Source organism: Pan paniscus, chromosome 9 (assembly GCF_029289425.2).
Source record: "Pan paniscus chromosome 9, NHGRI_mPanPan1-v2.0_pri, whole genome shotgun sequence".
In the NCBI taxonomy this organism is placed as follows: domain Eukaryota; kingdom Metazoa; phylum Chordata; class Mammalia; order Primates; family Hominidae; genus Pan; species Pan paniscus.
The window spans coordinates 47,580,378-47,607,062 of record NC_073258.2 but is presented as its reverse complement, the minus strand read 5'-3'; the positions used below and the strand labels follow the sequence as shown (position 1 = coordinate 47,607,062).

At 51.1% G+C, this 26,685-nt stretch overlaps 1 protein-coding gene across 1 annotated transcript; it reads right to left on the bottom strand.

Annotated features, from left to right (window-relative positions):
* Positions 1-6,939: 6,939 nt before the first annotated feature.
* On the bottom strand, positions 6,940-24,073 carry LOC100978732 (putative uncharacterized protein FLJ41423). The gene is made up of 5 exons (XM_003808227.5): positions 22,600-24,073; positions 15,850-16,081; positions 15,299-15,502; positions 8,134-8,216; positions 6,940-7,572 (listed from the first exon to the last, which is right to left on the bottom strand). Exon 1 carries the CDS (start codon positions 23,972-23,974, stop codon positions 23,471-23,473), a length of 504 nt encoding a protein of 167 aa, XP_003808275.1. The 5' UTR covers positions 23,975-24,073; the 3' UTR covers positions 6,940-7,572; positions 8,134-8,216; positions 15,299-15,502; positions 15,850-16,081; positions 22,600-23,470.
* Between the last annotated feature and the right edge of the window lie 2,612 nt (positions 24,074-26,685).

Genomic DNA, 26,685 nt, shown 5'->3' with positions numbered 1-26,685 from the left:
AGACACAGCCACCAGGGTGACTGGGGCCCCCAACACCTGCACAACACCACATCTCCCTCAGGCCAAGGTCCACAAATGTGAAGTCAAAAAGTGAGGGCGATTCTGACTGAGGAGTGTCTCTTGGACGGTGTTGGCTGTTAAGTAAGGTCAGAGGTGGGGGATAGGGAGAGAAGGCCAGAGAGAGAAGAGAGGAGGAAGGAAGAGGAAGAGGAGAAAGGTGGAAGGGAGGTAGAGAGAGGAGGAGGAAAGACAGAGACGGAGGGAAGAAAAGAAGCAGGAGAGAGAGATGGGGCATAGAAAGTGGAAAAGGGAACTTCAGGTCCTGGGGTGAGGGCTTTGGACACATTTGAATTTTAAATCAGCAGCTTCCCTTGGCCTGTTCCCCTGATTTGGCCTGGTTCTAGGAGGCTGATCAAGAAAGTGAATCTCCTATGACCTCCACATGAGACTGATTGTTGGCTGGGGCTGCCCACTGCTTTTCTCACACTCAAGGAGAGACCCACACTCAGTCTCCTGGGGTATAGACCACTGAAGCCCAGGGACCAGGGCTCCCCATCTGAATGGTCAGAGGGAGGCTGCTGCAGCCCCAGCCCCAGCTCCTGCCAGGTGGCCCTCCCCATATAGGCTTCCGGGTGGTCACTGGGATGACTGTCACCAGCCCTGGGCACCGAATTGTCCCTTGAGATTTTTCTACACCACCCAGATCTTTGGAAATAGTCCTTTTAAAAACTCCCTTCCAATTACCCAATTTGAATGAGCTTTTTTCCTGCCAGGACCAATCTGAAACAAACACAGAGTTTATAATCCTCATGTTAGCCCTGCTTCCAGGTCATCCCATTTCCAGATAAGGAAACTGAAGCCCAGAAGGTCAGAGATGGCGAGTGACTTGTCCGAAGTTGCGCAGCTAGGGGTGGGGGAGTGGGGACTGGAACCTGCCCCAGCTGGGTGTTTACATTACTCAGGCTTTAGAGAGACCAGGTGGTTCAGCAAAGGTGGACCAGGCCGGAGGTCAGGAAGGACTAAAGTTAACACTGCCCCTGCCTGTCTGGGTTCTCCTAATGCTGGAACCTCAGAGGCAGCCAGGAAACCCGCCTTCCTCACTCCCCACATCCACTACCCTCTACCCTCTGTGCCCACAACCAGTGCCTGAGGTCAGACACTCTCATTCCCTTCCTCGTGGGCATGGCCAAAGCCTCCTGGCCGGCCTCCTGCCTCCATCAGCCTCACTACAGTGGGAAAAGCTTTTCTAGAGGGATCTTTCTGGCTCACTCTGATGCTCCTCCTTCCTAGGATCTGTCTCTGCATCCCTAGTGCCTGTGGGACAAAGTCCAAAATCCTTTGGTATCAGAACCCTTCCCAGCTGGCCTTCTACACCTTGCAGTTCGGCTGTGCCCTGCCCTTCTGCACCTCCATGCCTTTCAGCAGACTTTCTCCACCCCCGGCAGCGCCCTTCGGAGTCCTCTGTTCCCCATCAATGTCCACGTGTCCCTCAAGATCCAGCCAAAGCGTGGTGCAGGGGGGGGGTCTCCTTATTTCTGCCTCCACCCCGTCTCCCCTGCCCCGACACACACAGAGACCACCCCTCCCACTGTTGTCCCCTCGCAGAATCTGTGTTCTTGCTTCTGGTGCAGCATTTTTTTTCCCCTGCTGTCTCAACTGCCTCAGAGAATGAACCATGGCTATACATCCAAAATAATCCATGGCTCTCCGGGCCTGGCATCATAATTGCATTGTGTCTTTCTCTCTTGCCATGGCACAAGCTTCTGAAGGACAGGAATGTATCTTCATCCTCCAGACCTCCAGGCCTGAGGGCAGGGCCTGGTCCCCAACAGCGCTAAATACATTTTCCCTGGCTGAGCCACTGATCCTCGACTGCATAAGTAAGGAGTCTTTGGGCCTGCGGCTGCTGTGCAGCCTTGGGCAAGCCCCTGAGTCTCTCTGTGCCCACTTCCATTTCCTTATGTCTGGGGAGTAAGATCTGCTGCTTGCTCATAAACATTTAGCTATCCTTTTCCCCCCTTTCTTCAGAGCCCAGGCACTCTCGGAAGGGCTCAGACACTTGTATTTTACGTGTATCCAGCGCCTTTAGAAAATTCTCCTCTTTGGGTTTACTAAACCCTTCTGCAATGGCTTTATTCACACTCAGAGGAGAACTGGCTGGATCACGGAGGCACTGCTGATGCAGCCTGGGACCCCCCATTGCATACCCATGTGAGTTCTCTTGTCCTCTTGTCAGTCAAGGGCTCCAGCTCTTAAGCAAGCGTGATGGGCCACGGGAACCCCCAGGCCCTTGGAGGCATCCTGGACAAGGTCTCCGCACCCTCCGGAAACCCAGCTGGGGGCATCCTGGATGGGGATCTGCCTCTTCATAGAAACATCAAGCAGGGTTCAGGGCAGCCAACATCATTCTCCTCTTGTGATTCACTTTTCCCTGGTGCCCCCCCCGACCACCCACCGCCCCCAGCCTCCCCATGAATGTGCTGCCCCTCGCTGAGGTGGAAGTCATCCAGAAGCAAGGCTCTGTGAAGTATCTGGCTGGTGGACGACACCCCCCTGGGAAAACCTGGCCTCCCCCATCGCCTCATTACAGCAAGCTTTCCCACACACTGCCTCCGATTCACAGATCCCAGGAAGCCAGGAAGCCATCCACTTACAATAATGTGACTTATGATTTATGGTTATGATTACCAGGCCTTTTTTTTTCTTTTTCTTTTTTTTCAAAACATCTGATTTAATGGGGAAAATGCTATGCAGAGGAGCTGTGGGCCGTAAAAATGCAATAGCAGGAAAAAAAAATGCTGCTAATGGCCTCTTCTAGTAACAGACCCTCAGAGATCAGCTCTCAGGGTTGTAACCAAGGCTTCTCAAGAGCTGGCCTGAGAAAGAGACCAGGGCTCAGCTGCAGCCCAGAGGTAACCCCAGAAAGCTGGGCCTCCTTTAAGACTTGTCTCTGCCTCCCCACCTTCCGTTTAAGAGGGGCCTTAAAACAGAAAGGCAGTTCCCATCTACTCCTGCTTTCCCTCACCTCCGGGCCTCACCTGGCCACACAGTCAGCGATGAAAGGGAGGGAGGGACCCCGGACTCTGGGGCCAACAGCCCCTTGCCAGGCTTCTTGGCTGTTGGGGGCACCCAGCAGCTGCTGCCAGAGCTTTCAGACCTGCCTCTTCTCTCGAAATACAGGATCAACAACCCGAACACAAAGGCACTTCCATCTCCTTTAACTCCTCTGAGCAGCCTGGGGTAATGGGAGCCCTGCTGTGTAGGACCCAGGATGCCTGGGTTCAGGTACTTGCTGTGTGACCCTGGGCAAGTCCCTTCACCCTCCAGATTTCCTTCTTCAGAAGATGAGGGAGGTGGACGAGATGATCATCTTAGGGACTTCTGGGTAAACAGGGCAGGCAGGATTATGCCAGTTTTCTCTTCCTTGTGGAAATATAAGCTCTAAGAGTGCCGGATTCTGTTTCCCCTTAGCTGTGTGTAATTCACATGTGAATTCTGCAGAGCAGTAATTGGTGGCCTGAAGAGGGGACTAAGAATGACTCTGAGACCCCAGCTTAGGTGTGCTTGTCCAGGGCACCTCGACTTCCCACCCCCCGCACGCACGGTAAGCTCCTCCCAACTCTTGCCGGCAGGAAAGACATGTTCCTGGGGCCCACTGCTCCCATCCTCAGATGGGCCAGCAGGGCTAAGCATCCCCAGGATTCCTGCCTCCTGTGTACTCTCAGGAGAAGCAAGCCTAGCCCACTCTGGGACTCAGGCCCCAGGGACGGCCGCCTCCCCTCTGAGAGGCTCAGTCCTCAAAGGTTGGGGGTTGACTGCTCCAAGCCCACATCTGGATGGGTCTCTCAAAGCTCTGGCTGCCTCCGGAAGCAGAAAAGCAAACAGGCAGTTTCTAAAAACCAAATATTTTGCTTTTGATGGGTTGAAGGTCAGGATGGATAAACAGACTGGAGAGTTCTCCTACCAAAGGAGGTCACAAGGTGAGAGGCTGACTTCTGGACTGGATGGTGATTTAGCATCCTGCTGCCCCACCTGGACCTACCCGAAGGGGGCAGAAGTGCCCTGAGAGGCTAAAGGGGAGGACAGAATACACCCAAGAGCACACTCCCCTCTCCTCCTCCAACCGCCCTGCAATCCCCCCACTCCCCAGCTCCGAGGCCATCACTGGGCAGGAGAGGCTCAGGCAGTCTTTAGCACAGGCCTCTCTCCTGAGCACCTGTTGATTAGATCCCTGCTCCTGCTCTCCCTGAGCCTCCCTGTGATGTATCAGAAATAAAACTCAACCTCTCCACCCAAACCTGCTCCTCTGTGGGCTCAAGACCAAGCCATGGGGGTCGTCCTAGGCCCCTGCCTCCCCCTTCCTCCCTGCCCTGTGGGCTCTGTCTCCTCGGCCCCCTCAGCCGGTCCCTTCCTCATCATCCTGCTGACCCCACCCCTCTCCTGGCCCCCATCTCCTGAGAGCATCCTGTCTAGGACCCCTCAGTTGTCCCCTGCCTCCAGTGTGGCTCTCTCAGCAATGCAGGGCTGAGGGCAGACCCTCCATGGAGTGCCTGTTTGGAGGAGGGTGAAAATGCAGGTTGGGGGCTGCTGTGGCTGAGAGGACCCAGAGAAGGGCATGAGGCGGGAAGGTGGGCTTGTTCTTCACAGCCATGGTGGGATGAGATTGGAGACAGAGGAACCAGAGGCCTAGGCGGGGGTGGCAGAGGTTAGGGGCCCACCCTGCCAGCCACTGGTGGTGTGCCCACCCAATCAATACCAGTTGCTCCAGAGTGACTCAGGCAGAGCTGCTCTCTGCCCGGAGCCCAGTAGCTCCCAAGCAGTTATTTGCTCACAGCATGTGGGAAGGGATGAGTGGTTAGAATTTATTAAGCCTGTGTAGGGGCTGGCTGAGGACAGGGAGGCGCAGAGAGGTTGCAAAACTCTGATACTGCCAGCATCAGACAGTAGCGGGTGGAGGCAGGCTTTGAATCCAGGTTTCTCGAACCCTCATTCACTCTATCACATTGGAAGCAGCTACTTAAACTGTGCCTCAGTTTCTTCAACTTCAAAAATGGGGATGATGATAATTTCACCATCTCAAAGCAGTGATGAGGATCAGAGATGATGCTCGTGTAAGTCAAGGTCAAAAGCGTCAAAGCAAGATGGTCAGTGAGGGTCCTGGGACCCTAACTCCAGTCTGTGGGTCCCAAAGTGCTTTACCAGGCACTGAACTTCCTCCTACCATCATCAACACCATCATTGTCCCCATTAATGCAAATATTATACAAGGATAACGGGAGAGTCTGATAAACTGAGATTCCTGCCTCCCAGGCCCTTACGTTCTAGGAGAGTAACAGATCAGAGAGAAAAACTAGAAGCAGCACCAACCCAAAAATGAGTGTGAAGGGGGGACTGGGCATAGGGGCTTGCCAGGGGTCTGGGCAGGGTGCATACTGTGCCTGTGGCTGGGACACTCCAGACCACAGGGCTCAGCTTGGTTTGAGATGATTTCTACCTTGCTCTGTCCTCAGACAGGGAGCTCTGGGGGACATCTGAGGCCTGGTAGCCAGTTTGCAATTTTTACAAAGCACAGAATGAGAAAGGGTGCTGCCTCATCAGGAAGGTGCATTCCAAGAAACAATCTGTTCTTTGTAATAATCATTTTTTTCATGACTGTCTAAAATTCTACTGGTGCATACACCATAATTTAATGTGCTGCAACAAGGAAAATGCTTATGATAGAACAGTAAGGGAAGAGAGCAGACGGCAAAATGGCCCATTCCTTCTGGCTACACCCATTTAATAGTCTACCCGCTATGGAAGGGAGCTGGACATCACAAAAGCCGTTTTACAGGGCAGTTCTTTCCACAATGCTGTTTAATATTGCTGCTGCACTGTGTTTTTGGTTTTTGTTTTTCGGTTGTGTTTTGGGCCTTCCTGAAGCCATAACAACTTTCCAGGCTTCTTGGCAAACTCTGAAAGTAACTTTTGGGAAGAAGAGGTAAAAAGGGGGCAATGTTTGGTTTTGTAGAGAAGCAACTAAGTAAACCCATTAATAAATACATAACACACAGCAAGAACCCCTCCACCTCCTGTTTACACCCAGTGAGCTGGCAGGTGAGGCTAAACCCAAAGGAGAGAGTCAGTGAGACAGCTGGCTACATCCATAACCAGGCTCCCTGGACATCATGACGCTGGGGACAAGGATCTCCATTGGGACCCGCATTGTTATTGATGTTTTAACTCTGTCGGGGGTGATAGACAGTGTGAAGGGACCCTGCCTAATCACCATTAAATTTAAAATCCTGATTTTACTAAATACTAAAGAGATCTCCCACTATAACTCCCAAACTACTCCACTGGCGCAGGGAGAGGAAGAGATCCCTCCTGCTCAGGGAATAAAATCGTATTCTACAGAGGGACATTTAGGACTCTAGGGTGTAGCCCCTCATCAGGGATTCCAGAGCTCTTTCCAGCATCTCCACGGCTGAGATCTGTCCCTGTGGGAGAGGTTGAGTGGCCCAGGACAGGGGCAGCTCTCCTCTGTGACCAGATAACCTGGGCCACATTTTAACTTCTGCAAGTCAGGGGAACTCTCTAAACCTCAGTGTCTTCGTCTATAAAATGGGGCTGCCAGCTCCTGCCTTGCCCACCTCCCAGGATTCTTGTGAGGCTTTCAAATCTGAGCATGGATATGAAAGTGCTTTGGAGATGGTTAAACTGGGATGTTATCAGGCAGGCTTGTTCCTATGCAACTGGCAGACTCTGCTTGCCAAAAATCACAGTGTTTGTGAAATCTGCACCAAAGGCACGTGGCTACCAATTCTAGCTTGTCTCCCTCCACTGGGAAGATATCCTGGCAAAAAATTCAGGCAATCTGGGCTGATGAAGATAAGAAGAGGCTTTTTTGGGAAAATATGAACATCAACTACCACAAATAAACAACAAAAAATGTCATTTGGAGAACTTTGGTGTCATGCACTTTACTTCCAATGTCTTTTCTAGTCCTTACCACAACCTGATGGGGTAGAAACTGTGCCTTTTGTAGATGGAGACACTGAGGCACAGAGTGGTTAAGAAGCCAACTGCAGGTCACACAGCTGGGATAGGATTCCAGGACTGTCTGACTCTGGAGGTCACAACCTCCACCACTAAGCAAATTGCCTTTCTGTTTGGGCAGCAGCCCTGGTGGCCACAGAGAAGAGAAAAACAGAAGTTACTTTTGCTTTTCAGTGAGAGCACACAGATCCAGGGGGCTGTGAGGGTGGGCACAATCTCTGTAGCAGCCAGCTGTTGCTGCATAACAAATCATCCCAAAACTCAGTGCGAGCACACAGATCCAGGGGGCTGTGAGGGTGGGCACAATCTCTGTAGCAGCCAGCTGTTGCTGCATAACAAATCATCCCAAAACTCAGTGCCTAGAAAAAATAACCATACATTATTGCTACAATATACAGGATGGCTGAGTGATTCTTCCATTCTCTGTGGTGAGGTGCAGGTTGGGTACAAAGCTGTGCTTATCTTGGCTGTAGGCTGATCTGGGAAATCTTGGCTTTTACTCACACATCTCCTGAATCCTTCCAGCAAGTTAGGCTGGACACATTCATATGACAAAGGCAGAAGAGCAAAAGGAACATGAAAATACACCAGTGTTTTTGCAAGCTCTGCTTCAACCTAGTTGGTGACTATTCCATTGATCAAAGCAAATCATAAGGCCAAGCCAGAGTCAATGATCTGGGAGGAACTACTGAAGGGCAAGGACACACAGAGGCATGAGAAACTGGGGGCACCATTAATATCAACCCTTCTGGAGGCACAGTCCCTTTGCAGAGAACCTTCCCTGTGGGCAGTGCTGAACCCCTTCCAAAGCCCTCTCCGCTTCACGCTGCCATTTAATTCCCACCACAACCCTGGGAGGTGGCACAAGGCAGGGGGCATTTCTGCCCTTTTGCACATGAGGACACGGAGATCACCCAGCAAGTGCATGGCAGAGTCCCAACAAAAACCTGAGTCTCCCAAGACCCACATGGGCTCTTTGCAGAACACCAGCCCCCTGATTAATCTAATTCTACAGATTCTTTTTCCCCCCAATACCTTCAAAAAAGTCTTGTCTCCCCACCCTACACCCACTCCTGGGCTTTCCCAGCCCCTCACCTGCATTCTCCCTCCTCCTGCAAGATTCTGGGCATCTCTCTGCCGTCACCCTTTGCGAGCTCTTCCTCCTTTTCAAAGAGGCCCTGGCAGAAAGGGGAAGCATGCCATCAAATGGTTAAAATTCCCAGTCCCTCATAAATATTTCATGAAAAATATCTGCTGAGATAACCCCAGACTGTTGATGTCGACATTATTGCACCTGCACATTTTAATTGGTCCAAGAGAGCTGGCCCATAATTGGTGCCTGAAAATCTGCACAAACCTGACTTGGTTGTAAATTGGAAGATTGGGCTCTACAGAGAATTTGGCATTTTAACACTGACATGGCCAAGGGACTAGAAAGGGTGTGTGAGGGTCAGACAGGGAAGAGAAGAAGAGGGGTACACCCCACTCAAATGTGCCAAGCCTCCAGAGGCCACTAGTCCAAGCTTACTGTTCTGCATGGCTCTGGAAGCAAAGTGATGGCATAGAGGCTCAGTGCCTGCGAGGGAGGTGAGCCTAGTGGTTAGAAGCACCGGCTTGAGAGCTGGGTCTCCTAACATTTTCTATGCCATGACCCCTGTGACCGGCTGCTAGAGACTGTAGATCCTTTCTCAAAACAACGTTTTTAAATGCATAAAGTATGCATGATTACAAAGCAAGTCAATTATATATATTTCCGAAAATAATTAAAAAATTTAAAATTGTAGGCCAGGCATGGTGGCTCATGTCTGTAATCCCAGCGCTTTAGGAGGCTGAGGCAGGCAGATCACCTGAGGTCAGGAGTTTGAGACCAGCCTGGCCAACATGGTGAAACCCCATCTCTACTAAAAATACAAAAATTAGACTGGCGTAGAGGTGCACGCCTGTAGTCCTAGCTACTCAAGAAGCTGAGGCAGGAGAATCGCTTGAACCCAAGAGGCGGAGGTTGCAGTGAGCCAAGATCGTGCCATTGCACTCCAGCCTGGGTGATAAGAACAAAACGCCGTCTCAAAAAAATAAATAAATAAATAAAATTGAGATGTAAAAATATATGTGCATTAAATTCTTTACTAGTGCATTACATGATAAGATCTAACATCAGGTCTAGTAACTACTGCAATTTCAAAGTAGTGATGAGCATAAATGATAGTTCAAGATCTTTGTCACCATTGTAGTGTGATGTGAAAATACCTGTGGTTTCCAGTGGCAATGAAATCACAGGTGCTGTTAACAGAACTGTCTTACATTTGTGCTTGAAGGAAATGCTACGTTTTAGTTAGAGGTGAGTGAACATAAAGTTGTATTTTGTTCCCACCCAAGTTCACAGACACCCCCTTCCCCCACCCACCAACCACCAGTTAAGGACCCAGCCTCCGAGCCTGCCAGCTCTGGTATTTATAGCTGGGTAACCTTGGCTTCCTTTGGCTTTGAGGTCTTCATCTACAAAATGGGCTTTGGAGGCAGACTGAGCTGGCTTTAAAAACTGCTCCACCACTTGGGTGTGCCCTTGGAAAGTGAGCTCACTAAGCCTCAGTTCACTGGCTGGAGGATGGGGTTCCTGACAGCACCTTCCTCATGGGTGGTTCTGGGACTTGGATGAGATACTGTGGGTGAAAGGCTCAATACACATCAACCCACTGCAGTCTCAAGGAGCAACCTGGTGCCCAGCAACCAGCCCAGGCTGCTCAGTGTTGCCCCAGCCAACCTCGAGTGCCGGATACATGTGCATCTTCTGTCCCCTGTGCATCCCCTGTGCTGGACTCTGTGGCTTCCCGCCCCTGTCCAGCCCGATGGCCCCAGAACTCAGGGACGCATCTGTCTCCACACCAGCTATTCAAGGCCCTTTCAAATCAGCGCCCCCCAAGTGGCTGGGATGGGGAAGCCAGACACAGGCCCATATGGTGACTGGTGTATCTCGGCATCAGGTGAAAGCCCCACCTTTAGGATGATAAATACATTTCCAATTCTTCACACTGGGTGCTGGTGCACAGAGGCATCACCTGCCCCCTCTCCTGTGTCTGCTAAGGGGCCTGGTGTGCAGTCATCAGGCCTCTACAAGCTCTGGAGGGCTCGGAGCCCCCCACCCCCACCACTTCACCCCAGGTCTGTGGTGGTAGGGGCAGGACAGTCCTCAAAAGCAACAGCCCCATTCAGTATGCAAGGATGGGCAGTGGCTGACCTTGGACGCACTGGCCCTCTCCGGGCCTCATGTAGACACGCAAGGCACTGGGGCATCTCCTATTATGGAGTGTCAGGGAAGGTTGCCATGGCTACCTCCCCCTTCAGGTTCCCACTCAGCCGGAGCCCACCCTGTCATTGACTGTCAGCTTTAGAGTCAGCCAGAGCCAAGTGGCAGCCCCTCCTCATCCTTCTCCACTCAGAGGTGACCCCTCTGGAAGGCAGCTGCTCACACCCCCAAATCCTGGGGGAGCCCCTCCATTGCCCAGGAGACCCCTCTTCCTCTGGCACTTGCTGTGGGCTCTGCGGGGAGCCATCACCATCTTTCGGAGGTGTGCAGGGCCCATTAGTGCCAAAGCCAGTGAGAGATGCTGGCTGGGGAAGCTGGGGCTCGGGGAGGGAGCTGTGGGGCCGGCGTTGGGGAGGTGGAACCCTCTCGGGAGCACATCTGGCAGGCTCAGGTTGGGTAATTATGGGAGGAGGGATGGATGGCCATGAGGAATAGGGGCCAATGCCCCCAGCAGCCCTGGGTATTTGCAGGTTTCTGCTGCCAAGCTTCTTACAGCCCCCAGCTGGGAGGAGGGAAGGGGGAGCCTGTACTCCCTGGATGCCTACTGCTTGCAAGCTTGCTTTATGGACACAACCTCATACTATGTCAAAATGACTCTCTGAGGTGGGGGTGCTGTTTGAGCCCCATTTTACAAACAGGAAACTGAGGCTTAGAAAGGTTCCACGATTTGCTTACGGTCACAGAGCTGGGAAGTGGTGGGAACCAGAATTCAAACCCAGACCTGCTAACACTTGAGACCTCCATAAACCATGCAATTCCCACTGCATGCCTGACCCTCAGAAGCCTGCCTACCAGCTCCCGAGAAGCATCTCGGCACCGGGCATTGCTCTGTGCTGTGCAAGCTTCCTACCTGCTCAGATCCCCACAGATTCTCTACTTTATAGAAGTGGACACTGAGACTCAGTGAGGCCATGTTGTGGGTCCAAGGTCACACAGCTAGCAAGGAGTGGGCATTTCACCTGGATTTGTCCATCTACAAAGACAATGATCTTAGTTCAACTCAACAAATATTAATTGAACACTTGCTATGTTTAAAGCCTTGACCTAGGTGCTGCCACCATAGCAGTGAGTTTACCAAGACTCCACCTTCCCAGAGTTGTGGGGAACAGACAAGAATAACAGACAAACATAAATCATCTAGGGTATCAGAGGTGATAAGTACGAGGGGGAAAGCAGAGCTGGGTAAACAGTGGGGGGTGAGCCAGCAGTGGGGTTGGAGGGGGCTAGGCATTAAAGAGGGCAGACGGGGCAGGCCCCAGTGCGAAGGAGGGAGGGAGGAAGGGAGGGAAGGAGCCAGGTGAATAGCAGTACCTGCTGCATCACAGGTGCTTAATGAATAGATGCTGAAAGAATGAACTCATCATAGGATGTGCCTGGTGGAGAGTAATGGGATTCTGGCCATGAATAACAACAGCTGCCTCCTATCAGCACTTAATAGGTGCCTGGGCTCCCGTTGGCACTTTACACACTTTGCTCCTGTTCCTTACTTGTTCTTCATGGTGTGTGTGGACGCGACATTCGGGGCTAGATTGCTGTCTGTGGACTTACAGATGACAGGAATACAGAAGTGAAGGAAGGGCCTTGCGCCATGCCTGGCATGAGACGAGCCCTCAGTGTTAGCTCCTTCCCCAAGATGGCTCAGTTCTGCTCCCTCTGGGACTTCTGACTTTTCTGCAAGGGAGAAAACTGCCAACCACAGAGATGTGTGCTGGACAGAACAGACATTGTTGGGGGTGCGGGTTGTGGCTTTGTGGTTAGGAGCCAATGAAGGGGCTGGGCCTCTGGCTTTAAAAGGAAAGTCTGGGGAATCAGGTTCCTCTCCAGCCTGCTCAGGGCATCTCAGCACAGCCTAAATCACTGTCTGCTGAGAGATCAGCAAAGGTGGTAGTTTTGAGGTTAATACCCAGTGAGATTTGGGGGTTGAGGGCAGTTGGAACATTATCTGTAGACTAGGCTGGCCGGGGAAATCCTGACAGTACTGCAAAAGTAAATGCTGCTCTCCTATAATTAGATACATATTTATTTTAAAAGGTTATAATTTCCTACTGGTTAGCTGCTTGATAAATACAGAGTTTATTATTTTTTTTTCTTCACTGCAGCTCAGGAAAAACAAATCCAGGCTTGGACATGAATAGGAATGTCATGATGACTCCAGGCAGCAGTTTTCTTCCAAACCCCATCAAATGCAAGTGCAAGATTGGATGGTGCTGGAGTGAGCTTGGCATGTATAAGATTTGGGGGGTGCAGGCAGGCAGAAGGGTGAGAGGAGAGGGCTTTCTGAGTACTGCTTACAACAAGTGACATAATTACTGCCCTGCAATTCCCTCCTACATGCTTATACTCCTGCACTACCCTCTGCCTGGGATGCCCTTCCATTTCCATAGCTAAATACTGTCAATGTATGGCTGAAAGGCCACCTCCTCCAGGAAGCCACTGAGGATTCCTCTGCTTGGCAAGAACTCTTTATTCTGAATGCTCACAGCCTGTCCCCAATTCCTCTAAGGTAGTTGCCACAGTGCATTGTGATTACTTGGCATTGTACGTTGAACTGTGTCTCCACCTCCCCCACCCCCCAAGAAAGAGATGTTGAAGACCCAACTGCCCAGTACCTGTGAATGTGATCTTATTTGGAAATTTGGTCTTTTCAGATATAATTAGTTAAGATGAGGTCCTATTCAATTAGGATGAGCCCTAATCCTATATGACTGGTCTATTTATGACAAGGAGGAGAAGCGATACAGAGACAGACACACAGGAAGAAGGTCACGTGATGACAGAGGCCGAGGCTGGATTAATGCGTCTGCAAGCCAAGGAACACTAAGATGAATGGTCACCAGCAGAAGGTAGGCAGGGGCAAGGACGGATTCTACCTGGAGTCTCAGAGGGAGCATAGCCCTGCTGACACCTCGATTTCAGACTTCCAGCCTCCAGACCTATGCACGGATGCATTTTTGTGGTTTTAAGCCACTCAGATCATGGTGCTTTCTTGTAGCCACCCTGGGAAATTAATGCACAGGAGGACAGGCGATTTCTTCCTCCTGGAGAAGGCTCACCGCCGTCACAGCATCTGGCACAGCATAGGTGCTATATCGACATTTACTGATGAGTGAATGGTTGGATGGATGGTCAGTCCCTGGAAAGGAGGATCCAGATCTGGCTGGTCTTTGTGTCCCCAAATTGCCTATTAAGGACAAAGGCTCTGTCCTAGTTCATGTTCCCGTGGCCTCCAGTCTGGATCTCCACAGCAGACAGCCAGCTGGCCTTCGTGGCTCCATTCTCATCTCCCAGTCAACTTCCTCAAGCTTTGCTGAACTCTTAGGTCATTCCAAGAGTGGAACAGGACTTTCCAATCCCTGGGCCAATGCCCATGCTGTGTCCTTGGCCTGCAGTGCCCCTCCTCCCTTTCCCACCAGGCAGACCCCCACTCATCCTTCAAGCCTGAACGCCAACATTCGCTTCTCGTTAGCTTCTCTGAACCACCACCCATCCCTCATCCCTGGTAGAATCACGTGTTGCATCCTCTGTGCTCTGTCTGCTGCTTCTAGGATAGCTCCTGTCACCCTGGCTTAGCTATTTGTTTGCTTGTCTGTCTGCCCTGCTGGCCTGTCAGCATCTTGAGGTGAAAGACCCTTTATTTCTCATCTGTGCCCTCATCGTGCCTGCCAACAAGTGGGGACATGTGGGTGTCTGAGGAATGAATGAGATGATCGGGTGCTTGAAAATCAGGCTGAGTGGGCTGGGCACAGTGGCTCACGCCTGTAATCCCAGCACTTTGGGAGGCCAAGGTGGGTGGATCACGAGGTCAGGAGATTGAGACCATCCTGGCTAACACAGTGAGACCCCGTCTCTACTAAAAATACAAAAATGTAGCCGGGCGTGGTGGCGGGCGCCTGTAGTCCCAGCTACTCAGGAGACTGAGGCAGGAGAATGGCTCATTGCAGTGAGCCTAGATTGTGCCACTGCACTCCAGCCTGGATGACAGAGCGAGACTCTGTCTCAAACAAACAAACAAACAAAAACAAAAAACAAAACAAACAAACAAAAAGAAAATCAGGCTGAGTGGTGAGGAAGAATGGTCCAGCCTCCTCTTGGGGCGCTCGTTAGATGATTTTCACAGCTGCCCCAGCTCCCTCCCAGGGCCAAGGATCCCATATGACAAGGAGGCTTCTGGGGAGACCCAACAGGCAGAGCTAGAAGGGGCTTTAAAGTGACTTCCTGGGCCGGGCGTGGTGGCTCATGCCTGCAATCTCAACACTGGGAAGCCTGGGTGGGGGAATCGCTTGCTCCCAGGAGTTTGAGACCAGCCTGGGCAACATAGTGAGACCCTATCTCTACAAAAATTAGCTGGGTGTGGTGGTGCACGCCTTTGGTCCCAGCTACTCCGGAGGCGGGGTAAGAGGATCGCTTGAGCCCAGGAGGTCAAGGCTGCAGTGAACCATGATTGTGCCACTGCATTCCAGCCTGGGTGACAGAGCGAGATTCCATATAAATAAATAAATAAATAAATAAATAAATAAATAAATAAATGTGACTTCCTAGCCTGCGCATCTCAAATCAGAGATGAAAGACCCACAATCAGAGGAAAGGAAGAGGTTTGCCCCAGGTCACACAACCCACACGGGGGCATTCTCTGCCCAAAGCCATAAGATTTGACTAGTGCCTTGGTGTACTGGTGTACTAGTGTGTTGAGTCAGTACAACTTTTCCACATTAGAGGCTAGAATTGGAGGATTTGATGGGAAAGAAAAAGGGATAAAAGATCTAAGTCCCTCAAGAGGAGATGAGAACTTAGACTTAGGTGTGCTTACTATGTGCTGGCCCTGGGCTAGGTGCTTTGACACTTTATCCAGAAGTCTCAGCACAGCCCTAGTAGGCAGGTACCGTTTACAGATTAAGAAAGAGAGGATCAGTTGCCCTAGGTCCTACAGGGAGAGCCAGGTTTTGAACCTAAGCCTACCTTGCCCAAAAGCCATGAGCTTCCTTCTCCACTGTGGTGGCTCCTTCTGTGAAGGGTACCGGAATCTGGGTCAGGTCTTGGCCTCAGAGGTGGCTGATCCTAAAGGGCAGGAGACTGTGTTTCCTCAGGTGCCTGGAGACCATCCTTGTGTTTTTTAAGTGGAGGAGAACATTCTGGAGTGCCCAGGACCTTGAAGAAGCCCCTCTTCCAGGTGGAACAGTTAAGGCAAAAGAGAGGAGGAGGATAAGGATGCAGGCTGGGGCTCAGGCTTGGAGGGTTCTATCCACAGTGTGATGGAGCTAACACTGAGGGTTCTATCCTCAGTGTGATGGAGCTAACACAAGCAGCCATGTGGCTTTGGACACATTAATGGGGGTGGAGTGTTCAGAAGGAAGGAGGTGATTGCTTTGGTAGGCCTTGTAGGGGCCAAACAAAAGCCTGAGCAGAGTCCACTGCTGGGGCCTCATGCTGAGAGACACAGCTTGGTAAGAGGGCTGGGGATTTTTTATCGTAGAGAAGACACAGCAGGAAATGAAAACTGTCATCAATACCTCAAGGGCTCTCCAGTAGATGAGCAATTAGACAGATTCCTTCTGGTTCTGAGAGCTGGAGTAAGGACCCGCAGCTGGAGGGTACAACCGACAGGCTTCACACCATTGCCCTTCTTCCAACGCAAGGGGCTGCCTTGGAGGGAGCCAGGCCTCCATCCCAGGAGTCATTCAAGTGAGATGGGTCAACAGGCGATTCAGCGTGAAATGATGGGTCGGACCAGGTGCCTCACCTCTGAAAGAGACAGGAAATGCCTGGCCCCAGGAGACGCTCACAGCTCCACTCTCATTCTGAGTTTTCTATGGTGATACATTAATTACTTCCTAATAATTTAGATGCCCTGATCTTTCTAGATTTGACTAGTGCCTCTGAATTTCCCCTGATAGTGAGGTCTGGGAATCTACAACTTAAAGTGATTCTGGTATGCAGCCAGGTTTGAAAATTACTGTCTGGCCAGGCGTGGTGTCTCACGCCTATAATCTCAGCACTTTGGGAGGCCGAGGCCAACGGATCACCTGAGGTCGGGAGTTCGAGACCAGCCTGACCAATATGGAGAAACCCTGTCTCTACGAAAAATACAAAATTTAGCCAGGCTTGGTGGCACATGCTTGTAATCCTAGCTACTCGGGAGGCTGAGGTAGGACAATTGCTTGAACCCGGGAGGCAGAGGTTGCAGTGAGCCAAGATTGCGCCATTGCACTCCAGCCTGGGCAACAAGAGCGAAACTCCATCTCAAAATAAAAAAAAAAAAGAAAGAAAATTACTGTCTGTGAGGCCATGGGGCAGCAACACCCCTCATTCCCTCCCTACAACCTCCATTACACACTCAGTAACCAACATGCAGCCTTCAGCCCCAGGCCGGGCCCAGTCCTGTGCTGCTGCAGTCCAGGAGGCCTTGACTGGCCGAGGCAGAGGTTACACCTAGTGGCCGGTGGCTTCCCAACATGATCTTCTAGAGAAGTGGGAACAAAATCTTACTACTGTGTGGTCTGGAATCCAAGATAAGTGACAGCCTCCCTGAGGCCTGGGATATGTGTCTGGTATGTTTGCCAATAACAGGGTGGGATGGTTCACTTTATGTGTCAACTTGGCTGAGCCACGGTCCCCAGATCCAGAGTTAAACATCATTCTAGTTGTTTCTGTGAGGGTGATTTGGGGGTGAGATTAACACTGAAATCAGTGAGCTTTGAGTAAAACGATTGCCCTCCGTAGCATGGGAGGGCTTCCTCTCATCAGTTGAAGGCCTCGATAGAACAAAAGACTGACCCGCCCTGAGCAGGAGGGAATTCAGCCGCAGACAACCTTTGAGTTTGAACTGCCCCATTGGTTCTGCCAGCCCATCCCGCAGATTCTGGATATTCCAGCCTCCATAATTGGGTGAGCCAATTCCTTAAAATGAATCTTTCTCTCTATATGCATCCCATTGGTTCTGTTTCTCTGGAGAACCCTAATACCCAGGGACATGGACCAAGGTGATCAGCAGATAAATCACACAAAGGCAAGCTCCTTGGGCACCAGGAACTGCCAGGCGTGAAGGAGGTACAGAGAATGTGAAAATTAATTCTGGCCAGGTGCGGTGGCTCATGCCTGTAATCCCAGCACTTTGGGAGGCCGAGGCAGCTGGATCACTTGAGGTCAGGAGTTCAAGACCAGCCTGGCCAACATGGCGAAACCCTGTCTCTACTAAAAATACAAAAAACTAGCTTTGCGTGGTGGCGTGTGCCTGTAATCCCAGCTACTTGGGAGGCTGAGGCAGGAGGATCACTTGAGCCTGGGAGGTGGAGGTTGCAGTGAGCCGAGATCGCACCAATGCACTCCAGCCTGGGTGACAGAGTGAGACTCCATCTCAAAAAAAGTAAAAAATAAAAAAGAATACTCATTCTCCCAAAGCAATTTCCCTCTGCTCTGCCAGCTTCAGAAACGCTGAGCATGGGCAGGCAGGGGGAAGCACGTGAAGCTCTTCAGAACATCCTTGGGAAATGCAGAAGGAAGCCAATCAGAGACCCAGTCACTGGGGAGCCAGCAGGTGGGCCATGATGACTGATGGAGAGTGTGCTCTGCCTGAACCTGTCTGGACCCAGGAGGGGATGCTGAGAGTGGGCAGTGGAGGGAGGGAGCCTCCAGGTGACTTGGAAAAACTAAATAGAGACAGAGACCCACAGAGCCCAGGGCCCGCATCACCATGAGAACCCAGATGAAGAAAGTTCAGGGAGAATGCTCCCAAGCCTTTGAGACTCAAGACTCCCAAACCAAAAAGACCTCGAGGGGTCATTCAGTTCAGTCTTCTGCCTCCAGACTGGACAGCCAGCAGCCCAGGCCAGAGATAGCCGTGTAATGGGAGTATTTGCAAAGAATATCAGAGAGGGAGGGGAGGTGAGAGGGAGGGAAGGAACCTTGATGCCCGTGATGGCCATGACCTTGGAGCATTTCCTGGGTGGCAGGCACTGAGCTGACAGTTTTCCATACATTGTCTCACTGAATATGAACGATACTTATATGAAGTAGGTACCATTACTGTCCCCACTTTACAGATGAGGAGACTAAGGTACTAGTGAAGTAACTTACACAGGTAGAAAGTTGTAGGATTGAAATTTACACCCAGATTTACCTGATTCTGAAGTCCTTGTTCTTTATCACTAAGGAAGAAGAGAAGATAAGGGGGGTGGGGTGGGAAGAGAAGGAGCACAATTCTGTTATTTGATAAATAAAGAATTAGGCCCAGGAAAAACAAAGGATGTACTTGGGGCCTTGTGGCTGGTGATGCAGGCTGGGTGCACAACTGAAGGCTGCAGGGCTGGACCAGGGCACACAGGACCATGACCCGAGAGGAGCAGGCCCAGCAGCCTGAGCAAGTGTGTTTTCAGGCCCTAGAGAAGGACTTGCTAAATCTCTCTCCTAACAAACCTGGAATTCCACTGTTTGTGTCCTTTTTCTCCTGGATTTCTCCTTGAAGTTTGAAAACCCCAGGGAGGCAGGGCACACGGAGTCCAGCTCAAACATCTGCAGTAGGAGTGCATTCATCTGGTGACTTTTTCCAAATCTGTTGATCTAACTCCAAGCTACCACCTTAGTGTGGGTCCAGACAACAGGTTGGAGGAAAAGCCACAGCAAGGGCTGGCCTGGGGAGCAGGGGAAAGAGGAGTGAAGAGCATCTAGATGCACCTTGAGGTATCCTTCAGGCTCCTTAGATCAGCATTTCCTAAGCCAAAAGTGCCACTTTCCTCCTCAGATCTGATCATCCACCCTGGCCAACGATGCCACAATTCTGGGAGTCATCTCCAACTCACCCTCTCTTTCTCCCATCCCATCAACCACGAGGTCCTGCCAATTCTACCTCCTAAACAGATCTCAAATCCTCCTACTTCTACCTCCACTGCTATCACTCGGTCCACACCATGGTCCCTCACCTGGATGAAGGCCACTACCTACCTACTAGCTGGTCTCCCTGCTTCACCTTTTGCCTCTCAACCATCCATCCTTCACTCAGCAGCCCCAGTTGTCCTTTTAAAAGACAAACCCTGTCGGGTCTCTTGCCTCCTGAAAACTTTTTCATGGCTCCCCACAGCTGGCAGGATAAAGCCCAAGCTGCTAAGCAGTGCATAGTAGGTCCTCTGCGGTCTGACAGTCCCTGCCTGCCCAATCCCACCTCCTGCCCCTGCGCCCCAGGATGACCCCGACACTGGCCATCTGGGCTCCTTGGGGCTCATCCCTGAAGACCTCACACTTCTCTGGCTTTGCACATCCTGTTCTGCCTTCATGAATTGTCCCTTCTCCCCTGTCCCCTATGCTGTTCTGTGAAACTCATCTTTTAAGATGTAAGCCAGGCATCATCACTTCTGGGAAGCCTTCCTGGATCACCCCTTCCCCATCTGCAGGCAGAGATGCCCCAGGTACTCAGCACATCCCCCTCCGTCTGCTTAAATTACGTGTGGACTTGTCCGTCTCTGCCAGGCTGTTGAGCATATGGGAGCCCCTGAAATAAGGACAGGGATTAGATCTTTCTCATCGCCAGTGACTAGCTCTGGGCCTGCCCCATAATTACAGCTTGATGAGAATTTCTGGAATAAAGGCAGACATACAAGCAACCATGACGTCGGGCAGGAGGTGATGAGAGATGAGATTATAATGAGAGGTACAAGGGCAAAAGAGGAGATCGATTCTAAGTCTTTCTGGAGGTGGTGGCAACAAAGCAGGGTCATAAAGCATGCGTAAGCTTTCAATAAGCAGAGATGGAAAGACAGGAGCCAGCTTGGGAGCTCCACTAACCATTTGTATAAATGCAATGTAGCTGCTGGCCTCGGCCATCAGGAGCAGACCTGAGACCCAACCCTAGTATCCAGTCCACTGGGAGTCTTGACCTTGCCCTTCCAGCCATAATATCAGGAGTAAGGGATCCAGATTCCCAGTGCAGATTGCCTGTCCTTAGGTCACTGGAAAAAGAAAGAAATTTGAATGTTTAAATACCCTGGCCAGATTTTCCATTGTTCTGATTCACTTCCCTTTATTTGCCCTGAAGCTCAGTCCCACTCAAACAGCGCTCCTTGTTCATTCCCTCATTTTATCCTCTGTAGGCTCAAAGTCTGCAAGCAGCTGAAAGGGAACCAGAGCCTGGGCTGGGCTCAGAAGGCCCATAGGCTAAGCCTTTCCTGCTTCTTCCTGAGACCCTGTGTTCTTTGGGGCTATGCAGAGACTGGGGAGAAGAAAATTTCTTTGCTAAGAAGAGTATTTGGATGTGTTGACAAGGTCTCTATAGTAACCAGGAAATTGAACAAGTGTCGCCAGAAACCCACAAACAACAAGGTGTATTCTTCCCCCAAATTGGTCGGGGAAGCTCGTCTGGGGCTGGGGGTTTAGCCATGCATGTGAGCAGTTAGAAGCCAAGAAACCATGCTCCTTCACTGGTTGGCATTAGGAGCTGAGCTGAGCTGATCGCTGAGGCTCACTTGGTGCTCAGGAGCACAGAATCAGATTTGCCTTTGTAGGCAATTCAGTCTTGCTTCTGATCAAAGAAAAGGCAATAAAAACCAAAACCAACAACAAAACAGAGAAGTAAAATAACTCAAGATAGAGCAATCGAGTTGGGTCAACTTTTGGTGTCTGAGAAATAACAGAATCCTGCTTCTAGAACCTACTCTTGAGGGCCAGAAGGGGCGGATGAGGAAGGCTGGTTACAGACAGCAAGGGAGGGGTGGACATTTTTGGACCTTCTATGTGCTAAGCACTGGATTCTGCCGAAATTGAGGTCAAAGAGCACAGTGGTTAAGAGTAGAGTGCCAGAGCCAGGCTACCTGGGCTCAAAATCTACACTGTCCGCTCCAGTTTTGTCCCTGGGGTTTGTTTAACCATCCTGAGCCTCCATTGCCTTAGCAGCAAACTATGTTGTTATGAAGATTAAATAAGAAAATACATATAAAGAGTTTAGAACCCAACCTGACACATAGTAAATGCTCATTAAGTATTAGTATTATATTAACTTGTTGAAACTTCACATTAACCTATGGGTTTGTAATTTTACTCTCCTCAGTTCGTAAGGAAACAGGCTCAACTCGAGAAATCCCCTGCCCAGGGCACACAGTTGGCAAGAGGCAGGAATGGGACTCAACTCCAAGTTTGGCAGACCTCCTAACCCCTTGATGCCTCTGATAGGAGCTGGCTTTCCCTATGAATCTGGATGATGACTGGGCTCTTCCTGGCTCTTGGGGTTTCGTTTCTATAAGGGAGGCACCACACCCCCTCACACATGACACCCATGTGATGGGGCTCCAGAGCAGAGTGAGCCTCCCTCACAGTCACAGGCCAGAGGGATCAAGACAGCATCCCATGGTCCTTCCTCCCTGCGGCCTCCATGGCTCCTTGTCACCCAGGATGACAGACAGAGCACCAGGTTGGGAATCAGCAGGTGTGGGTTCCAGCTCTGCCACAAACCTGCTGCATGACCTTGTGCAAACCAATTTCCCCATCTTAAAAACGAAGAGGTTGGATTTTGCCATCCTGAGCTCTCTGAGAGTCTGAATTTACAATTCCAGGGATCAGAGTGTCACATCTCACATGCTAAGATGAAAAGGTGAGCGTTTCAGCCAGTTGACTGCAGTGAGAAGAGATCACCCATCCTCTCAGTGCCCCGTGGAAGCACTTCCATTTAGGACACATCATACATTCAACAGGCTTTGAGAAAAACTGGGGGGTGGAAGTGGGGAGAGAACCACTATTGACTTTGCACAACTTAGACCCTGGGATTGACATTTCCACACACAAGAACCAGTGACAGCAGCCCGATGGCATGGGGAGTGTTTGTGATGCCATCTTACAGAGGAGGCAACTGAGATGCAGGGAAGTCAGGTCTTAGCACCGACATGACCTTTTGATCCAGGTATTTCTGAATCCAAATTGATGGTCATTATAAGATTATAAGAAAACAATAAATTGCAAGCAAAAAAGTGAATTCCTTTTTTTTCTTTTCTTTGTTTTTGTTTTAAAGCATTTTGCTTTTTAAGGGCCAATCTTCTCTTCATGTGCGAAATGGGAACCAAGATCTGGGTCATAGCTTACAGTCCCAAACCCCAGTTGTCCTGGAAGAAAACAAGGACTTATCAGGGCCTGGAAAGCTTGTGTCTGAATCTCCAGCAATCCATGGCTGGCTGATTTCTTCTAAAGTCAGCCAAGTTGGAGCCTGGCAGGTTGAAAGACCATTTCACTGGCGACACAGAACCCATTCCCCATGCGTTTCACCACCAACAGTTCTCTTGTCCTACCTGCGTTCCTCCTTGGCAGGCAGTTTACCAGACATCCAAGCACCAAAGGGGGCCATGTGGATCTGGCCTGGTCGTCTGTACAGCTGGAGGAGCCACGCCTCTTCCTGCCCTTTCTCAGGAAGCAAAGCACCTACTGTCTTCCCGCAGAGCCAGGGCAAGCATGGGCTTGGGAATGGAGCACACCTGCCTCCCCAGTCTGGCTCTCTGCCCTTTAATAATCGTGTCCCTGGGCCGGACGCGGTGGCTCACGCCTATAATCCCAGCACTTTGAGAGGCCAAAGCAGGCGGATCACCTGAGGTCAGGAGCTCGGAGACCAGCCTGGCCAATATGGTGAAACCCCATCTCTATTAAAATACAAAAATTAGCAGGGCGTGGTGGCACGCGCCTATAATCCCAGCTACTCAGAAGGCTGAGGCAGGAGAATCACTTGAATCAGGGAGGTGGAGGTTGCAGTGAGCTGAGATCACGCCATTGCACTATAGCCTGGGTGACAGTGAAACGCCATCTCAAAAAAAAAAAAAAAAATTGTGTGATCCTACATTCTCCCTCTCTGGCCTTTAGCTTGGTATTATAAAAATGGGGATACTATTTCCTTGGAGAGTTATATGTAGATTTAGTGAGCACAGAGCTTTTAGATCCAGGTTTCATGGAAGCACCAAAGTGTCTGTTAGGAGTGGGGAGGTTGCTACTTGGTGAGGGACAGGGCCTTAGGTGCCCCATCCCCTTCCATCAGAGGCGCTTCCCTGGTGTTTGTTTACACGGCCAGGTTAGGCTTGCGATTTTGGATGGAGGAAAGGGTTATGCAGCTGAAAGAAAGCAGAAAGACCGCTGCTCTAGTTGTTGAGGAAGTGCTGGGCACCCAGCGGGCACTTAATAAATGTTAGCACTTTCCCTCTCCTCGCCCCCATCATTCTCCCCCCTGGATTCTTTATTAGATGGCTCGGTGAAAACCTGGACCCAGATGAATGGAGAGAAGGCAGCAGGCAGAAGATGGAGTGCTTTTAAAATATCAAGCGAATCACTGCAGGTGTGGAGTGCCTGGCGGGGGCTGGGGGTCACGGAGGCTGTGACCCAAATACAACGGGGCACAGGCTCACCGCAGCTCCACACTGAGGGCTCCTGCCTGCAACCAGCACAGAAAAGGCTCCCCAGAAACAGGGGAACCGGCCCCTGCCCCACCAACGCCGTTCGCAACAGGCTCACCCCCTCCTCCTCCTCCTCTCCTGAATGGAAGGACCCAGAGGAAAAGAGAGAGCTCTGAAATGTGCGAAGGGGCACAAGAGGTGGGGAGGCCCAGTGGGCTGACCTGGCTGCTTCTTGCAAATAAGCGGGGCCTGCTGCACTGCGAGGGCACCGAGAAGAAAGAGCTGCCATCAACCCTGCCGGGTTTTTCTCAGATCCTCTGAAAATGGATCTCCCGGGAGCAGCTCGGCAACCGGAGCCATAGCGCCACCTACAGGCTTCCTTCTGCCATGCACTTTGCCTTCAAATGCCCCTTTTCAGGGGCAGGTATTACACGCTAGGTGTGCCAGGGGCGGGAGCTCACATCAAATCCACTGAACTGCGAGGTGTCGTGTTGCTGATACGCTCAGACAAATGAGCTTGGTGTAGAGAGAACGGTCGTTGCTAACGTGTATCTTGCAGGCAGGGTGTCAGGGCTGCGCTCCAGGCAGGAAGCTGGCAGAGTTGACAGCCAATCTCCCATCTTTATGATGGGGAAACTGAGGCCAAAACTGTCCACAGTTACACAGTGAGTTGAAGGCAGAGCTAGGACAGGAAGTATTCTGTGCCTCTCCACTTGGATGGCTGTTCCCCTGTTAATTCCGCAATAACTGTACTGTGACAGCCACAGGAGCCTGCAGCACACACACTAAAGAGTGGCTCCTTTTCACTCAGAAATGTCAGGAGATGGGGCCAAGTTTAGAGGTTGCAGCTACAGATAAGCCTCCGAATACGGGCTCCATGGGGCCTGGGGATAGGCCCCTGCTCTGAATGTGGGTGTGAGAGGATTTAGTTCGCAGAACTGACTTTCCCTCCTACACACCGTGTCACGCTCACACTCTCCATCTAGCAAACTGTTTGCCCTTTATGGCCCACTCACAGGTTGCTGTCTTCCAAAGCCTTCTCTGATCCCTTCTCCCTGCCAGTGGAGTCCGTCATCTGTGCCACCACAGTACTTATTCGAGACATTGATCATTGAACAGGTTCCTCTGTATTATGATGATTTCTGTGTCTGTTTGTCTAAATGGAGAGTTCTGGTGTCTCCAAAGCTCAGCCCAGAGCCAGACACAAAGCAGGTGGTCGCTCCAAAAAGGATGGGTAGATGGAAAGATGGGTGGGTGTGTGGGTGGGTGGGTGAGTGGATGAAAGGGTGGGTGGATGGATGGGTGGGTGGGTGGGTGGATGAAAGAGTGGGTGGATGGATGGTTGGGTGGGTGGGTCGAGAGATGGATGAGTGGGTGGACAGCAAATGAAGCACACCTAGAGGATGGGGAACTACTCTATTCTATATTCTAGAACAGGGATAGCATCTGTTTCTAAGGAGACCTACATCTAAAAGCATCTGCTCCCAAGTCTAAGTCAAAAAGCATAACAGGGTGTGCATGCTAAGGGCGGTTGGGCTGGCCCCCTCCTCCTCCTGACTGCCCCTTCCCCCTGGTTTCCCAGATAACCCATTAGAAACCTGTCAGGGGTCTCCAAGGTGTAGTTCCCTGAATGCCTGCAGCAGAATCACCTGAAGAGTTTGTTAAAATGCAGGCTTCTGGGCCCTTCCCTCAGAGATTCTGATTATGCGAGCCTGAGCAAGGGCCTGGGAATATGTATGTTTAAATCAGCACCAACCAAGTGAGGCTGATGTGAAGGTAAGTTTGATACCACTCATCAACACAGTACAAGGACATGCCAGAAACTGCCTTTGCTGACAGTCCACCCACAAAGGCTTAAAGAAACGACCCTGCCTCACAGACACCAAACGGTAGAAAGTGCCTATGGAGTCTTCAAACATCTAGAAGTCCAGGGAGAGGGAGGGCTTCCAACTCCCTCCACACATCTCACCCCACCCCTGGCCCGACCCGAGCCTGAGGGGGCAGGCCCACTCCCTAAAGAAAAATGGCCTTCCCCTCCCCAAAAACGACAGTAAGCCCAGCCTGCCTTGTGCTCCCCAATCCCCAGCGAAGCTCACAGTGGGAGGTGGGGAGTGCTTTATTCCCTGTTTACCACGGCAGAGAAGCCAGCAGCTGTTTTCAGTGTCTGTTTCTACCTAAACACAGCTCACGCTCCCAAACATGGGCTCTGCCAGCAAACGTTAGCAGACCTGGAACACGAGTCCCCCATTGGGTTCAGGCTGGAAAGGGCTCAAGAATGAAGACAGGACCAGAAGATGGTTCTGGACGGGGGCACAGCCAAACATCTTGGCAACTATAAGTGGGCAAGCAGCCCTCCCAGGCCAGCTGGTGAGCTCCTGGAAGGAGCAGAAAGGGCCCATTGGAAGGCAAAAGAAAACAAACAATGACATCCAAACATCTGTTTGTCCCTGTGGCCCAATAACCTGAGCTCCAGCCACACTAGGTCTTCTGCTGAATACCTACTATGTGCCAGGCCCTATATTTGGTGCCTTGCTATTTAGGTTAATCCCCACAATAGCCTTAGGAGACAGGTAACATCATGATGCCCATTTCACATACAAGGACACTGAGGTTCAGGAAAGCAAAGTGACTTGCCCAGACCTTGAGTGGGTCAGCCCAGATGCAGAGGCAGAGCTGGAGTCCAGGCTCCTCTGCTTTTCCGGGCTCCCTTGCTGCAGCTGCGCTGTTCACCACGCACATGCCAGGCAGTCTGGCCCTGTCCACGCTGCTCCTCCACCCGGAATACCTGACCTCTGGTGCCATGAACGTAATCCTTCTGGTTCTTCAGAGCCACAGGCCACTTTTTCCCTGAAGCCCTTCTGGATCCCATCTCCCATCCAAATAGAGAAGTTAAGTGCTCTGTTCCCACACACACTGCTTGGCCTGGCATTCAGCCCCATTTTCATCTGTCTTAACAGTTGCTGAGATTCACAACAGTCCCCCTAAATCTCAATCTCCCAC